The sequence below is a fragment of the Gallinula chloropus genome, assembly GCF_964237585.1.
Source record: "Gallinula chloropus genome assembly, chromosome: 16".
In the NCBI taxonomy this organism is placed as follows: Eukaryota; Metazoa; Chordata; class Aves; order Gruiformes; family Rallidae; genus Gallinula; species Gallinula chloropus.
The window spans coordinates 2,301,285-2,319,474 of record NC_140101.1 but is presented as its reverse complement, the minus strand read 5'-3'; the positions used below and the strand labels follow the sequence as shown (position 1 = coordinate 2,319,474).

Below are 18,190 nucleotides of genomic sequence, written 5' to 3'. Positions count from 1 at the left end.
ATCATCACATAGTGTATTTAAAGGGGGAGAAAAAATGAGTTTAATGTTCTGCCATGCATTCTCCCTCGTTGACAGAACGATCTGGAATAGCCATTTCCCATAGATGAGGGAGAAACTTTTATTCTGAGCCCCAAGCAGGCTCTGACATCCCCTCCTCACTTGCAGGAACACGTTCTCTCAAGAGCTACTAGAGGGTTCAAGGCACAGCCTCCACATTGCTCCTGCTGCTTACCCTGAAACCCTTTACAAACAGCATCTAAAGGAGAGCTGAAGAGCTCAACAGAGCTTTGCTCTCACCTAAGCAGAAAGAGAAATATGATGTGAGCAGCAACACTGACAGGACAAAGGCACCAGCAGAAGCACATGATGATTTGGTCTCCAGAGATTCCATACTCCCCAGGGTGCCTGTGCTACAGGCAGAATGAAATACATACTGGGGAAGTTAAGACAGCCTGCTTTGGTCCCAGGGTTGGACATTCCTTCAGATGATGCTGGAAAGACCCAAGTAGCAGCAAGTGTTTGGTTGTGGTGGCCTTGGTTTGAAAATACACAAACCAACCAGTTGGGTCAACATGGCAGGGCACTGAGCTTCTGAGGGAACATGTAAGGGGACAGTCATGCAGTGGTGTCATCATCCATCCCCACCCAAAGATGACCTAAAGGAGGAAAGACTGGCAAGCAGCAAGACCCTGTGCCTCACCACGGGCTCTTCTCCACAGCCCCCCACCTGCTGTGAGCTAACGCTGGGTTAAGCCGTGCAGCTGGCCTTGGCAAACTCAAGTGAAGCAGCTGTCGAGGAGCTGTGGCTGTTTTGTGGTTGGCATCAGGAGTTTCCCCCCCCCACCTCCTCCCCATGGTGACACATGAATGGTTTACAAACCCACCGAGGGGATCCTGACACCAACATCTGCACAGGAACTGACAAGAGGCAAAAGGAAGGGAGGAGGAAACCCTGCGACTTTAAGACCTTCTGCCCATGGCAGAGGGGTTGGAATGAGATGATCTTTGAGGTCCCTTCCAGCCCAAAGCATCCTGTGATGCCATGACTTCTCTGACACAACGCTGAGGATCGCTGATGGGCAAGCCCCCAGCTTCAGGGGTAACTGTGGTGCTGCACGAGGAGTCCCCAGCCAGAAACATCCCATCACTGTATCTCTTCCAGGGTCAAACAGGGCTCCTGGTTTTTATTTTAAAGTAATGCTCTGTAATTTATCAAATCTCCCACACCAGGAAAGAAGAGAGGAGAGCCAGGGGAAGGTCTGAACTCTTTGAAAGCCCCACTGGACGTTCAATGCCAGGCTCCTCTTCTGTCAGCCTCGCAGCCCACCTCCTCACATCCAACATAGGCTAAAAAGCTTTCCTTATCAGGGTGGCTTATAAGCTGTCAAGCTTGGATATACCACAGCCATCCTGCCCAAAAGGAGATGCAGAACAGAAACTTCCCCAGAATCTCCTGCCCTTCCTCTGTCAGGCCAAAGCACTGCAGGAAAAGGCTCTTTGAAAACTATTTATTTGCTTAAGGGACATTCATTTAAGTCCCATGGCAGAAAGCTGCAAGCTCAGAGCCCTGTGCATGGATCCTGAGCTGTTCTCCAAACCTCTTGCTTCTGGCCAAGAATTCCCAGCAAGCCTCTCAGGGGCTTTAAAGGATTTATTCTCTTTATCACTGCATAAGTCCTCAGGCAAAAGTTTACCATCGAGGAAACATCAGCAAATTCTTCAGCTCTTGTCAGTTTTGATCTGGGAATTGGACAAACCAAAGTTCCTGGAGAGAAATTTGCTTTACGAGCATGAGGTCTGACGCTGCCTCATTCAGTTATCAAGCTCCTCAGCCGTGGGAGTTAACTACTGAGAGTGGGAGAATAACTGATTTTTCCAGTTTGCTGCCCAAACCAGGAATTACAACCAAGCATGCAAGGAGCTATCTAGATGGAAGGGTTTCATTTGCAAAAGCAGCTGGTTTTCAGAATTCAGATATTTTGTTAGAGCAGCCTTTCACCTAGTCTAGCATTGCAGCTCTGACAGTGGTCAGAGGACACTATTTAGGGAAAGCCCATCTGCTACCTGTGCAAAACATATTCCTCTTACTGTCCTGGCATCCATAACTGTGGGATGTTAGGGGCATCTTAATGCCTATTCCTGTTAATATCTGCTCATCGACTTGCTGTCCTTGATTTGTTTGTCCAGAGGGGTGTGGAGACAGAAAGCAGGAAGAATTGGACAAATTCCTGGAGCATAAACAGGTATTATGGAGAGATGGGTCTTTCCAGCTCAGCCAGGCTGTGTATCTATACCTAGCTTCAAGCAGAGCAGCAGGACTCAAAAAGAAAGAAGAGGAAGCCTTGCAGATGTCAGGGACCTGCCTAGACCCAGGCACTGGCAGGGCAGAAACTGGGATCTCTTACAAAGCTCTGCAGGTTGGGTGGAGCATCTCTCCAAGCAAAGGCCTGCCAGCATCCCGAGTTCCCCCAGGGTTCGGCTGGAGCTCGCCTGGCGGCCCTGCTGTGCTGCCTGCCAAACATCTGTCTGCATCACACAGAGATGACATCACTTGGAACAGTTTCTCTTCTCGACCCAGGAGAGCTTCAGGGTGGAAGAGCAGGTCTGGAGATCAAGATGCCTCAGCAGAGCTTTGTGATACAGACCCAGACTCTCATTTTCTCCCCAGATATTTTAGTCACATTTATCACTCCATCCATGCCTCTCTCAAATGACAGAAATCCACCCAAATCTCCTTTCTCTCTATTATTTTCGGTACCACCAAGTAGCACCTGGTGCTGTTTGAGAGACTAACACAGGCTGTACTTGTGTTGTGGATGAACAGCATCACTGGCAATAAAGTTTTCTAACAGCTGACTGCCTGCCCTATGAGCCTCTAGTGCCCTGGACCCAGCAGGGTCCTTTGAAGCATCCTGCAGCCATGGTTTTGCCATAGTTTTCCCACACACAATCTTTAGCAAACATTAATTTTTAAAGGATAGCTAGTGAACAAGCCCTGTGATAAAAGTCCTGCTGTATTCCCATTCTTCCTACGACTTCTTACAATTGACTGAATTCCTTATCGCCCAGAGCTGCCTCCTTCCAGCTCTGCCACCTTTATGTGATCAGGGACTTCAGATCTCTCAAGGTCAGACAGAATAAAACCCCAGTCTGGACTTTCTCTTGCAGTTTGGGACCAGGAAATGCCTGAACCCAGGAAATCTGAGCATGTCTGTCATGCAGCAGGTTCCCAAGCTAGCCAGATTGCCTTGCAGAGAGAGATTTGAGCTTGGACCTGGAAATCTTACAGCTGTTAGCACCATGTTACAGCTCAAAGCATCCGACCTGAGTCTCAACAGGCCAATTACACCCAGCCCAGTGGGGAGCTGGTTTGTTTTCAGTGCCTTGGCTGCACGGTGCAGACGTACTCATATCTATCTCCAAACCCTCAGACCGACAGCAGCAAGAAGCAGCAAAGGCTCCTGCTGTTTCCTTTGAGCAGAGTGAGAAAACCATTCCTAAGAGCAGTGCATCAGCCCAATGTGAGCGTGCCTGCTGATGCAAGACTGAAGGACCTGCTTTCTGCTCCCACTCCTGTCTCTCTGCAGGCACAGGCATTTATTCCAGGGCAAGGTGTAGGGACCAGCATTGGGAAGGATACACTCTCACTTCAGTCAAGTCATGTAGAGCAAGTAATGTGGTTTATGCATTTGAGAAGGTCATAGAAAGGACGGCGATTTTAATGCATCCCTCTGCTATCTTAATCCCAGGCCAGAGCTGTTTTTACAGGCTGCTCCAAAGCCATATGTGCTGAAACATCCTCAGACAGGGACAGGATGCATCAGGATTTCCCCCACACACACATCCCTTTTTCTTTTAAAGTTGGGTTAATTGCCAAAAGGAAAGTTATTAAGTTGAATGTTTGGTTTAAAAGGTTAAGAAACATGACCAAGGGTAGAACGGAGAGAACTTGAAAGCCTTGGTTGGGTATGCATGACTTGGCTGAAACAGCAAAAAGCCCAAGGGCATCTTTAAGCCTTTATAGGGGATAGTACTAATGTAAGTAATAAATGGAGAGCCTCACCACAGGATCATGGAGAGGAACTTACAGTGTGTTGAGGTTCTTCAGTCTCCTGAAGGCTCCAGGTTGTATCTCCTTGATGTGGTTGAAGCGTAAATCTCTGCAAGCAGAAAATACAGTCAGTGCACTCATGCCATAAACAAGCCACCAGCAGTCAGCATCGTCCATGGGACAAAGGGAGGAAGGTTGCTGGGAGACTCTATTGCACCAGGCCTACCTGAACTGGAGAAATGGAGACAAGGACCAGGGAAAGGGGTGGAGAAGGAGCAGGGACAAGGGCTGGGGTCTACTGTTGTCTGCAAAGTCAGCCAATGGCCAGGGCAAGTTTAGGTTCAGAAGATTCCTTTTAATTTCACAGAAAACTGAAGACTGAAAGGACTCAATTGATCACCTCCATGAACACCACACAAGGGTTGCTGCTCAACACCCCAAGTTCACACACAATTGCACTTGTACCTCTTACTGCTTTGTGGAGGAATGCACATCACTGTGCCGACCCCTTTTTTAGCTCCCTAGAAAAATTATCATTGCCCTAAAATGGCTAAATCTGATCAAATAACCTCATATCACAAGCATTTCACATTCTACTCTGCAACGCTCCGAGGCTCAGAACAGCTTATCGCTGCCTGCATTTCAGATTTGTGCCAACTTCAATTAGAATTAGTGGAGTCCAGGGGACTCTGGCAAATTTCAGGGGCTGTCCATGTAACTACATCGACTCAGAGCCCTAAAACATGGGGTTTTGATTGCTAACGAGATAATAACATAAGAGCTGAGTGGTTTAACCTGGTTAACCGAGGAGAAAGGCTTCTATAGGGAACGTGCCTTGATTTGGCACCTTCCAGGGGCCAGGGTAAGATAATGCATCACAAAAGGCTGACTAATGGGTTTCACTGCTAGTTTCTATCCAGAGCACAACAAGGAAGTTGCTTTCTTTTCCCTCCTACGCTGCCTGATCCAAGGCATTTTGGGAATACAGAGCTATTCCTCAGTTTAAGGCAGCCTTTCCAGGGCATTGGCTTCAAGAGGTAAAACCCCCACCTGAATGTGCTGCATTGCCCATCAGTCTGGTGGGAAGTTCCAGAGCATCTGGAGGCAGAGTTTAAAGGAAGAACTATACAAACAACAACAGGTTCAACACTTCTTATTAGAATAGGAATCAAGGAAAACCAGGCTGGGGAAGGGGCTGGAGGGCAAATCCTCTGAGGAGCAGCTGAGGGACCTGGGGGTGTTCAGCCTGGAGAAGAGGAGGCTGAGGGGAGACCTTCTCCCCACCTCCCCTGCCCTGCCAGGAGGGTGCAGAGAGGTGGGTGATGGTCTCTTCAGCCAGAGGACAGGAGATGGGACAAGGGGCAATGGGCTCAAGCTGCCCCAGGGCAGGGTCAGAGCAGATGGGATGGCAAAGTTCTTCCCTGGCAGAGTTGTGGGGCTGTGGCACAGGCTGCCCAGGGAGGGGCTGAGTCACCTTCCCTGGATGTGTTTAAAAAAGGGTAGATGAGGTGCTCAGGGATATGGCTTAGCTTAGGACAGGAATGGTAGGACTTGATGATCTTTAAAGGTCTTTTCCAACCTTGTGATTCCGAGTTACATATCCCTCTTCCCCTGAGATGTGAATCTCAGGATATCCGGATGGATTTTTCAAGGCAGCAGCTGACACTGTAAAGCCAAATGCAATTAAGCACCAGCAAAGGTGAGAGCACAACACACTGACTATTCTCCATGGCCTCATTACAAGGAAATGAGGAAAGACTAGACCATGAAAAATAGGTGAAGAAATGCAAACTTGATTTATACACTGGAACGTGAAGACACCAACTCTTCCTGCCCCAGGGGGGCTGTACTGAGCTGTGTAATTAGTCCAGGCAGCTGGATACAGGGAATAGGAAACATAATAAATAAATGGGAATAAATACACAGGGGTCAGGGCTGGTGGTGCTTGTGGAAGGCAGTGGAGTATAAAATACCATGTTGGGTCACAGGCTGCAAGTGGGGAGAAAATAAAATAATAATAAAAATTGGACTGTTTCAATGCACAGAGAGAACTGGAACCCTCCATGCTTCAGCATCCAGGCACAGGCACGTGGCTTCCACAGCTACAACAAAAGCAAAACCAGAGCAGAACCTCAGGTGACTGTAAACAGCTCTGGAAAACCCAGAAAAATAAAACACAAGCTCCTCTGCTCCCAGGGTTTGGGGTTTTTTTTCCACTCCCAGTCCTTTGCTGAAAATGACTCTCTGGAAGTGGTGCTGTGGAAGGCTGCACCTGGTCCCCATAGGAAGTCTGACCTCCCAGGCCCTGAGCTGCTTCGCCTTGGAGAGCAACAAAGCAAACGTGGGCTGCAGAGCCTGGCAGGAGCGACCCTGTGTCACTAGCTGTGGACCATCTCTCAGTAGTGCTCCTGGTGCAGAGAAGCACTTGGATGGACAGATGCTTCCTGGTAGTCCCTGGTGCTGAGAGAACAATGGGGATCTGGTTTCATGCAGGAACTTTTCCTCTACAACACCCCTAAGGAGAATACAATGAAACTTGGCTTATTACATTAATGAAATGTCTTGGGTTTCCTTCTGTTTTCTCTTGCAGATCAGACCTTTGAACGAGTCCCTGGACCCTGGCTGTTTTCACTCCTGTTAGGGAGATCACTCTCTGGTTTACTGTCCATCACACAGAGGCAACAGCTTTCCCCACAGACAAAAGGGCAACCTAAACTGTGTCTACTCTGAACACTTCATTTCAAGAAGTGATGTGAATTAGCTGGAAAGAATCCAGAAGAAAGCAATGGGAATGATCTGAAGTCAGGAAAACATGACAATGGAAAGAACTGAAATGGCTTATTTAGCCATAGATACAATGAGTGTGTCAGAACCTCACTGCAAATGGGAAAGGGCCAATAGTCACAGACTGAACTGCAGATTCAGGGCTGTGTTTTGGGGTTTTGTTTTTAATATCATAAACAGCAAGGCTAATAAAGCATTCAGGTGGGCTGGGGGTGCAACAAAGCCACACAGGGTTTAGGTAGTGTGGATCGTGCCCAGGAACCAGAAGGATGGACTGGACTATTTACAGAGAGTTAGGATTTGGGAGGGACCTTGAAAGATCATCCAGTCCAACCCCCCTGCCAGGGCAGGATCACCCAGAATAAATCACTCAGGGACGCATCCAGGCGGGTTTGGATGTCTCCAGAGAAGGAAACTCCACAGCCTCTCTGGGCAGCCTGGCCCAGGACTCTGTCACCCTCACAGTGACAAAGTTCCTCCTGACATTCCCATGGAACTTCCTCTGCTCCAGCTGCACCCGCTGCCCCTTGTCCTGTCACTGCCATCCCTGAGCAGAGCCTGGCTCCAGCCTCCTGACTTTCACCCTTTATGTATTTATAGACATTAATAGGGTCACCCCTCAGTCTCCTCTTCTCCAAGCTCAAGAGGCCCAGCTCCCTCAGCCTGTCCTCATAAGGAACTGGTTTTCATAAGAAAACCGTATTGTGTGGTCCTGCTCCCTGTACCCAAAACAGCAACACGAAGAAGCTGGTGTGGATGTCCCTACACAGCAAAGCAAGACCCCAGAGACAGAGGGGAACCCACATCTTCCTCCTCACCAACCAAACTTCACTTTGGCTCATCCATAGTTCCTCCAGACCTTGCCTTAGCCTGAAGCTTAACAACCACCATGTAAGGCTGCGCTGGGTTGCGTGCATCAGAGAACATTCCCTACTGAGTCTGCGTTCTCTTTCAGAGAAAGGCTTGTTCCTCTCTATTCCCTGGGCACTCACTCTGCAAAACGTACATTTCTTTTCACAAACAATCCTGCTTTTCACAGGGACCCACCACACAGCTGCTCCCTGCCAGCCCCTTCCAGCTGCTGTGCCCACCTCCCGCCTGCTTCTTTCCACCTTGGAATCTGCAAACGTGTGTGTGTGAGGGGGAAATCCCTTGTGATTTAACTCTCCCACACCTTTTCAAGACCAAAAGTTTGGGATTACAACACACCCTTCCCCAAGGAACAAAGGAGAGAGATGCTGCTACAGGATCCCAGACCCTTTTCTACCTCAGTGTACACAGTGAGGCCTGGGACAGCAGCTGTCCTGCTTCACAGAATCCCAGACTGGGCTGGGTTGGAAGGGACCCCAAGGATCACAGAGCTCCAACCCCCCTGCCACAGGCAGGGACACCAACCTCCAGGCCTGGAGCTACACAAGGTTGCCCAGGGCCCCATCCAACCTGGCCTTGAACACCCCCAGGGATGGGGCATCCACCCCCTCTCTGGGCAGCCTGTTCCAGCCCCTCACCAATCCCTCCAACAGTACCAGAAAAACCTCACCAAATCCATGCCAAAGCATCATCCCTCTGATGGGAAACCGGGTTGGATATCCTGGATAATCTAGGATCTGCTAACTTGACTTTCTTGACCCAGGGAACTCTTTGCCCCATTGCAGAGACTCACCAAGCAAATGGATGGGGAAACAGGTCTGCAAAGAATGACACGTGAATCTTTCTGATCCTCTCAGCTGTTATCAGAACAATCATTCCTGCAAGCACTGTTAAATAATTAACAGTGATTAGCACATAAAGCAATCAATGGCTTTTACAAGCAACTTCCACTTCTGTTTAATCTTATTTAGGCTTTCACAGAATCATGTATTACTGTGTTAACTAAGCAGATAATTAGCTACAAGAGGTATTTTACTGCAGTTCCATGGTAATTTCCATGGGGTGTGTTTCACTGAAGCATCTTTAGTGCACAGCAATGACACTGGCAGCTCTGGACCATTTCACTGGTGGGGTCAGTGGCAGCCACTCATTATCAACCATGAAGCAGCAAAGTAAAGGTGGTTTTAGAGACAGAGATAAGACACTGAGGTTCCTCCCAGTGCTTCCTGGGGAAGGGAGGATGTGAAGGACATCCTAAGCACATTTTTTGAGTCAAGTTTCCCACATATAAGAAGAGCCAGAACATTTCTCAGGAAGATGATCATTTCTCTTCTGAGGGGAAGGTCAGAGTCAGCTCTGCAGGTTCCCCCGTCCTGCCAAACAGCTACAGTCCCAGCAGGAAGGGAAAACAGCCTTGCTGGGATGGAAATGAAGTCTTCCAGACTCACTGTCATCGGCTCCCCAACTCAGGAATGTCCCTCTCACACACGAGTCCCCAAATGGCTTTAATAAATGACAGCCTTCATCTCCGAATCCCTACATGGGCAGCCGAGCATTGCCATCTCTGCTAGGCAGATGAGGAGACCGCAGGGAGGCTCAGGGCTGGGGTTTTTTTTCCAAGTCCTGACTATTTTCGGGCAAACCGACTGAAGACATCAAGATTTGACTGTTTGAGGAGTGAAGAGGAAGGGAAATATGTTCAGCATGGAAATCCTAGTTAACCGGATGACACGACGGCGGATGAAACGCTGAGGAGCGAGCAGATGCAGAGCCTCCCGCTGCAGAACAGGCTGCTGCTCTCTCTTGCACTGCCACACCAGTTACATTTTGAAGTTTTAGGGACAGGCACACTAGATTTTAATTAAGACATAACCACAGGCATTCCTGAAAACAGCTTTTTAAGATTTCAGCTCCTCCAAGCAGGGGTCAGATCTTCAAAAGGGATCCCTCTGCACAACAAGGACAAGGACAAGACTTGTCAGCAGTCAACATACCCAGCTGCTTTGTTCCCACCTTTTCTGATGCCAGTGTTGCCCTGAAGGCAGTGCCAGGGCAGGAGAGGTGGTGGAATCATTTCATCAACTGTCCTGAGCATCCCTTTAGCTCTTGACAGTAAAGGCAGGAGCAAGGAATACCTCCAAAATACAGTTCTGGCCTTGGGTGCATATTCAGGTAGGGAGATTACACAGCAACCTGTTGACCTCATTAATCTTAGGTAATTTCAGCTACTATGTATTAGCAGCACATATGGAGATTAGGGTTAGATCCTGATCAAACCAGCCAAGTCTGTTCTTGGGCAAGGAGCAGGACTGTGTAACCTAATGCATGTTCCTTTGGCACCATCTATTCAAGATGTTGCCTGCATCACATGAAGACAACTTTCCCTCCTCCTGAAGTATGTTCTGACCCTGATCTGGAGGGAGTAAAAGAAAATTGTGGAGCATAAAGATATAATCAACTTTTTCATAGAGCCTGAGAAGCAGCAGCACCAGTTTAAATGAACTGCTGGGACATTCTTTAATAGCAAGGCTCGGGTGGTACAGGCATCAGCTTTATTGCTGTTTATAAGCATGACCATGTAAGTCATTATCCAGGCCTGGAGGCTGGTGGCCCTGACTGTGGCAGGGGGGTTGAAACTCTACGATCCTTGGGGTCCCTTCCAACCCAGACCAGTCTGGGATTCTATGATAATACACGCACATTCCTTCACCAAAAACACTGACTTCTTAAAGAGCACAGACAAAACTCATGGCACACCTAGGGGGAGAAGGATGTGGTGAGGTCAATGGAAATGCAAATACTCAAGTGGGAACCAGATGAAGTGCTGTGAAGTTCAGTGAAAGTAGGGTGTCCAAACACTTGAGGTAGCTACAACTGCAAGAGTTAGGATGCTTCTGACAAAAGGTGCTGGAATGTTTCTGGAAGGAAAATACATCCTAAATACTTTCCTCTCCCCATTTTCCTTCTGACAAAGAGACTTCTATAAACAGAACATGCAGAAGACTTTGGTTACTTTGGATGTGTTTAAAAAAAGGGTAGACGAGGTACTTGGGGATCTGGTTTAGCTTAGGATGGGAATGGTTGGACTTGGTGATCTTCAAAGGTCTTTTCCAACCTTGTGATTCTGTGATACCTCTAAAAGGTTTCATGAGGATTAAATACTCCAGAATAAGAAGTCAGAAAGAGATCACACCTGGCACATCCAGAACGTGTGGGCGTGCGTTGAATGGCTGCATGTAAGACTATCACATGCAGAGGAAATGAGTAATCCATCCTGCAACCCAAAGAGCACGACAGAGTCCACAAAGGGAGCAGCATTTCCAAGAAATCCTTTTGCTCTCTAAATCTTTCCCTAATGAATGCATAAAGTTCCTTCTCAAAGCTACGTTCCTTTCCATAGGTTAAGAGGAGCTACACTCCATCCTACTGCAGCCATCCTGACTGCGGGGCAGTGACCTGTGGGAGGAGGAAAGGAACAGAGCAGCCACCCAACAAGCAGCCCAACCACGAAGGGAAACAAAACTCGTCAAGCTGGCTGCACTTAACACTGCCCAATTAGCAACCAGGTCTGTGAACAACTGGGTCACCTTCAGTGCGTGCCAGCGCTGCGTTCAGATGGCAGATACTGCCCTGCCTTTGCCTGTGCCCTCAGCTATGCTTCCCTGGAAGTGCTCGTTCATTATGTGCCATGCATAATGCAGAAAGGAGAATAACCCATGGATAATTGGATTGCAATCCATTAGCTGCCAGCCAGGGGGGAAGAACTTCTTTCCTTCTTCAGCTCATGCCCACATGTTTCAAAGTTTATTGTTTTAAATGTCACACTGTAGAACAAAATGACTTTGAAGGTTAAAGACCTATTGAAATTTTCGGAGTGTATGTTTCACAGCTGTTCCCTTCTTTGGGCTGCTGGCTGAAGGAGCTGCTAGGATCCCAGCAGCAACCAGCAGATCACATCTGGATAATCATGTTCCAGTTGAAGAGACAGCAGCCAAAATACGTTTGCAGTTATACACCATGAATTTTTATAGCTTACTTATCTGTACTTGTGTAGCCATTCCTGCCACCCTATTCCCTGCTTGGGATAAAATGAAGAGACTTCACGGCCAAAGATAAATAGTCTATTGCTAAAGTCAGACCTTAGGCCAGATCCTCAGCTGCACCCAGCTGGGATTGGGAAGGGAGGAGGGAAATGGCGACCAAAGAGGAGCCAGGAACAGCTCATCAATCCTGGAACTGGTTCCATGCCAATCCCAGCATCTCTTGGAGAAGGCTATGGGCTGCTCTAAGTTGTGCCAGCTGGCCACAGCCCCGGGGGGGCCGCCTGCCAGCGGGGCTTGTTGAAGCACAGCATGTGCCAGCTAGAAGACTTCCCCACTCTTCAAGGATTGTTAGAGAGAGGGTGGCATGGAGTCACGGAGGTCAGAAAGTCCCAAACTCCCAACTTCAAAGCAAACTCCATCTGGAAACAGCAGCTGTTCTGCAAGGGAACTGAGCTGGAGCCCGGGATCAGGCTTTGGATCTGCAGCCACAGGCTCTGTCCCTTTCATACCAAAGGGCAAATGTGGAAAATATCACAATCCCACCTTTCCTCCTCAGAATAACTCCATGATCAAGGCTATTCCTGCTGTAATTCTGAAGGCTCACTCTGACACAATGGTCCTCCCAGGAGAAAGATTAGCATACCAAACCACTGGAGTAGTCAGGGGCTTGGTTAGAAAGCATTCTTTAATCTTCCACAATTAAAAAGAAAAGTTTAATTATTCAAATGCTATTTATAACAGATACAATGGGATGCTGGCTGGCAAATGCATTTACATACATTAGATCTTCAAGATAGCCAGAAAATCAGGATTTTTACTTGCCACACATCATAGAGAGAAGCACACAATCTGCCAACAGAGAAGACATACCAGGCTCTGTGCCTTTGCATCTATAGGGAACTCTGCTCATTGCTATGGGATTTGCTTATAATTATGCAGACAGTATTAGAAGAGAATAAACCAGATAAAGCTCCTTCAGAAATTCTATTCTATAAGGACAGGAAGGTCTGATATTTTGGAATATTACTTTCATATCTCACACCTGTACCATTTAATTAACGTTTAAATCCCTAGTTTCCCAGTTCATAGAATCCCAGCCTGGTCTGGGTTGGAAGGGACCCCAAGGATCACAGAGCTCCAACCCCCTGCCACAGGCAGGGACACCAACCTCCAGCCTGGAGCTACACAAGGGTGCCCAGGTCCCCATCCAACCTGCCCTTGAACACCCCCAGGGATGGGGCAGCCTGTTCCAGCACCACCATTTGAGGCTGTGGCTATCACATTAAACTAAACAAACCACTTCCAAAGGCTTAAGCAGACAAAACACAGACCCTGTACAAACCAGTCAGAGCAGGGGACAGGGAATTAGGGTGACTGCACACACAGCACTGGGAAATCTGCTCACCTTTCCAGGCTGAGTTTTACAGACACCTCAATGCCACCTACATCACAGCAAGATACCACCCAGAATCTTCCTAAAGCTGCAAGGACAAGCCATGGGCCAGTTTGGATTTGCTCCCTGTAGCACAGAAAGAGTGACGTGTTCTGCTGCCAGAGGGCATTTAGAAATAATCTGTTCCAGTACTGGGAAAAAGCTGGTGACCACAGTATCCCCCTTCTTCTGCACTCAAAGAATCTCTACCAGAAATACCCTGGAGCTATCTAGTGTGACAGTAACTTCGACTCATTTCAAACACAGAGCTGAAATTAAGCTTCACTCAGCTCAGAAATATCCCAGTTCAGCCAACAAAATAAACTTCTCCCACAGTAAAATCTATGTTTAAACAAGGAGAAATAAGTTACTTTGCTAAAATCAAACAATTAAGGCCATTTAAAGATTTTAATATTTCAAGATGCTGGAAAATAAGGAAGAAAAGCTTTGACAGTTTGGAGAGGCGAACTCTACAAGTGGCTGTACCCATTACCCAGACAGTTTCCAACAAGCCATAGAGCACTGACCAGCCCCACACCACAGAACAACCACTCCATCCCCAGCCTAGGGAGAGAGCAAGGCCAGGCTCTCATCTGCACGCTGTCAGGGTGACTCCCAAGCAGCCCAGCTGCAGAATTTCCCCAACAGCCCAGCTTTGGCAGCTGTAGCAAGCACAGACATTTTCCTCTGTGCCACTAACAACGCTACAACCTTTGTGGTTTCCATCCAGCAAAGCAGATTTGGATAGCAGCAATTAAAATGCCAGCATCCTGCTCACATCACGTCCCTGCCAGCAGAGAAGATCATTAGTGGTATTAGGGAGATGTTTACAGGAGGGATGCTGATATAGATGTTCTGGCTGAGACTAAATTTGGGTACAGGGGAAAGTTTCTCAAAGTAGCATTGAAAAAGTTTCACAATCAGCAGCAGTTTAAGGAGGATGGGTATAAAGATAAGGTTTTGACAAGTCTTTCCTACTGTTCACAAAACCCTTCTCCAAACCAAGGGATCAGGTAAGAGGAGCTCAAGTGGAAGTATTTTATCAGATCACAGAATCACAGGGGTTAGGAGGGACCTCCAGAGCTCATGGGGTCCAACCCCCTGCCAAAGCAGCTCCCCAGCTCATATTGCACAGGGCGGCGTCCAGACGGGGCTGGAATCTCTCCAGAGATGGAGACTCCACACCCCCTGGGCAGCCTGTCCCAGGGCTCCCTCACCCTCCCTGGGGAAAAGTTCTTCCTCTGCTCTAACTTGCAGCCATTGCCCCTTGTCCTGTCCCCACAGACCAGATGCCAGCGTTAAGCTTAGAGTCAGTTTAGAATCACAGAGAAGTGCCCTTCTGGGTCTATCAGGGAGACCATGAGGAGTCTCCCAAGCATTACGTGCCCTTTTCCTCCACCTTTTTGTGTTGGAATGGACTCAGCTCTCCCACCAACAGGTCCTTCAGTTCTCAAGGGATCTCTGAGCTACCACAATTGTTCTTTTCCAAATAAGCCTTAAGTTTGGCTTGTATGGTTCACACAGAAACTGGAAAACTTAAAGTTTACTACTTAAAGTTTAAGAAACAAATGGTGGGGTGTGAATTAGCAAAGGGTCCATTTTAGTAGAGACAAAAGCCTCAACTGCTGTATTTCCCCTCTCTCCCCTACCCCAGCCTTCCCAAAGGTAAAATGCATACCTTTCTATAAGCTCAGTTTAACATCTGTGACCTTCGATCCCCCTAAACTGTCTTCCAGTGATCATCCTGGCAAGATTCTTATTAAAGGTTTCAATTCCCTTAATTGTCCTGTTAATTGTTAACAGAGGCCAAAAGCAGCAGTTTGTGGTTCATGCTTGAGAAGCACAAACCAGTTTGTGGTACGGAGAGTTCTGCAGGGAAAAGGGAAGACAGAAAGCACCCCTTTGGCCTCAGCTTTTTTCTTTCCTCTTTCTAAAGACCAGGCAGGTAAGAAAGGCAGCAAAAGGAAGCGGTTACTCACAGTATGTTTGTCTGGGGTGGGATGTCGGGGATGGTTTCCAGCATCAGATGCATGCATCTTACTGTAGTCCTGAAGCACAGGCAACGGCTAGGACAGGCGCAGGAGAGGCTGGGCAAGAGGAGAAAGCACAAGAAGCCTCCAAGAGCTGCAGGTTTGATCAGCATGGTGTTTGCTGGAGTGGATTTGCCTCAATTCTGAGCTGCAGGGAGCTGACAAAAAAAAAAAAAGTTTCCCAGCCCTGAGGTCCAGGAGGAGGGGACTCATCAGCATGTGTTTGCAATTAAACTCAGGCAGTTTGACAGTCCAACCGCCCACCCTCTCTGCCGTTATGTGCATCAGGCAGCTCCCACCCCTCTGTTAATTGTGGTGCTGAAACACAAACTCCTCATTTTGATTTCTTTTTTTGCCTTGTTTCTTATTTTGAAAAGTGAGTTAACTCCTCACCCTCTCCACAGGCACTGCGACCACAGAAATGACCCTGTGCTAAGATGCACATGTTCAAGGGTTTTATTATGGCAAAACTTTTGCCTTGGCACACTCTCTGCAAACCATGGCTAGCATCTTATCTAACAGCCTGTCAAACCTATCAGGCAGTGAGGCTTTTAGGACAGAGGCTGCCTTTTCTTACACATAGCTACAAACACCCAGCAAAACCACGTTTCCAACCACTGACAGGAACATGGAATGCTGCAGATAGCGATTCCCCTTTTAAAATCTCTTAAGAGAGATAAATAATCTGCAAATAAAGATTAATAACCCTGATTACAGGCATTCTGTAAAGTTTCTGAGGCAGAGCTAATTCATTACAAAGACCTTTTAGCCATGTAATTTCTTTGTACAACGATGTCATTTGGAAAAATGTCAGGATTTTGGAGAAACTGAAGGGAATCAAGGGATGAAGAGGGAAAGAAACAAGAGCGACTGAGTTTGCCCTGCAGGAATTGCAGACCTCAGTTTGCTTCTCCCATCGGATCGTAAAATTGAGATGCAAAAGGGAGGACTCACTTCCAGATGAATTAATCACCTCTTACTGCTATAAAGCAGCTTAAGTGTGCAAATAGCTTGTCTCTAGGATTTAAGTTATTACTACACAAGATCCTAAACGTGTGGGTTTAGCAGGAGTGTGAGGCACTGCCACTCACCACGATGGAAAGGTACCAGAGGATTCCAACCACGGCACCAACCTGGTTACCTGCAAGATCAAACCCAAGTTTCCCATGAACCTGCACACCTGCTTTACACCCTAAACTACAGGGTAATTAACCTGACAACACACACTGGCCCTTTAAACCTTCCCTGGTTCCCTTTGCCCTTCGGATTCTCTGACACTTGAGCGTTTGGGGAGCAAGTGCTGGGTATTGGGGAGCAAGTGCTGGGTATTGGGGATTCGCTCCCCAATTTCATGGCAGAGATGGCAAAAGCTCCTTCCACCCACCTCACCCCCGCTACACAGGGACATCGTACCGCAGGTTTTCCGCGCCCAGCCCCCAGGCAAGGTGCTGGTTGTTTGCCCTGCCATCACTCTGAAGCCCGAGCAGAGCTGGCTGAGCTGCTCCCCGCTCCCCTGTGCACCCACCTTATGGGTTTGAGCGGAGTGTCCTCTAGCGGCCACCCACCCAACCCTCTCTTTGGAGAACGGGTTATAAAAGGGTAAATGAATCACTCCGGCCTTTACGTAACGACTGGCAGATTGCTGGAGGTGAGTAACAGCTTTTCATTCCCATTGGAGAAGTTCAGCGCATCCCTCAGGTGCATCAGAAGAGGCAGCGCAGGGTAAGGCAACAGTCTTCAAGATGTGACACATCCTCACAGCCAGATTGCTGCCTGTGTCCTTGCAGAGCACAGGGAGCTCTGTTAGGACAGGGTGACACAGGTGCTGAGGAGCTTTCCTGTGAAGAAATGTTACTAGGAAAATAAACAAAAGCTCTGTCTTCAACCCATGCTTCAGTTTTTAGGAAAGTCAGCATCTTCCCCAGCACATCTGGCCACTACACAAATACACAGCATCTGCCTTCTGCTTCCAAGGACATGTTTGCACATCAACTCCAGCTTTAAGCCAACCATCAGCAAACAAAACACAACAAAACCACCCTTCCTGATATACCTCTGTGGCTAACAGGAGAGCTGGGGTAGGCACCCCTCATGTTTCTATACATACTGCCTTGGGAATCTCCTCTCAGCCCCTGGCTGTGCAGTGGGTGGCAGCTTCTGGGAGGCCTAGGGGGTATTTGTCTGCTGTTGTGGGGCTGGGATCTTCAGCCAGGCCAGCAGATTTAACCATGGCTGCACCACAGGGAGTAACTTGAGTGTAAAAGGCAAGATCTGCAACCTGTGTGTTTACTTAGCAGCAGATCTTCCCTTGAACTTGAAGCACACCTCTTCTACCTCTCTTATCTCTCCTTCATGACAAATGGGATGTTAGGAAACGCTGCCAAGCACAGATCCCTTCCTCTGGCCTTCATTTATCTTCCTTCCCATCAACATGACAAATTGTTTAAAAAGGACTTTGCAGCTCTGAGCAGGAACTCCAAAGCAAGAGGGATGACAGTTAACCCTTACATCCCTTGCTTAAGCACTTCCAGCCTGTGCTAGGCAGACCCTTTCACACCAGGAGAACACAGGGAAGTTGGGGGTTGTTTTTTAGGTGGGGGGGTTCCCCCCACCCCCACTCTTTTGCTTTCAACTGTCACTTCTGCCCCAGCAGGCAGGTTTCACTCGAGTAGGTCCCCTGAAGAGCTCATCACTCCTCCCCAGGGAACTGTGATGTTGTACGTTTTACTGTGAAATTAAAGTAAAAAGGGTATTGTCCCAGGTTTAACTTACCTGATACCATCTGTATGACACATCCTGTAGCTTTCCAAAGCAGAAAGGATTTTTTTTTCCCCCCAGTAAACATCACATGAAGAAAAAGATGAACCCTGAGCCAGTCTCAGGTCGTCGTTGGTAAAAGGACATCTATCACACACACAGATGACAGGGAGAAACACAGGCTCCAGGTAATTACCCCACAGAATAAAGGTTAGCAGATACA

The 18,190-nt window shown here is 47.9% G+C and overlaps 1 protein-coding gene across 1 annotated transcript in view; it reads right to left on the bottom strand.

Annotated features, from left to right (window-relative positions):
* Window positions 1-15,323, bottom strand: part of LOC311197568 (peroxidasin homolog) — a gene marked incomplete at both ends in the record, with an annotated part of 44,591 nt that extends 29,268 nt beyond the window's left edge. The window contains 2 exons of the mRNA XM_084271343.1: window positions 4,089-4,160; window positions 15,160-15,323. Coding sequence (XP_084127469.1) covers window positions 4,089-4,160; window positions 15,160-15,323 — 236 coding nt within the window. The remainder of the gene's footprint in view (window positions 1-4,088; window positions 4,161-15,159) is intronic.
* Between the last annotated feature and the right edge of the window lie 2,867 nt (window positions 15,324-18,190).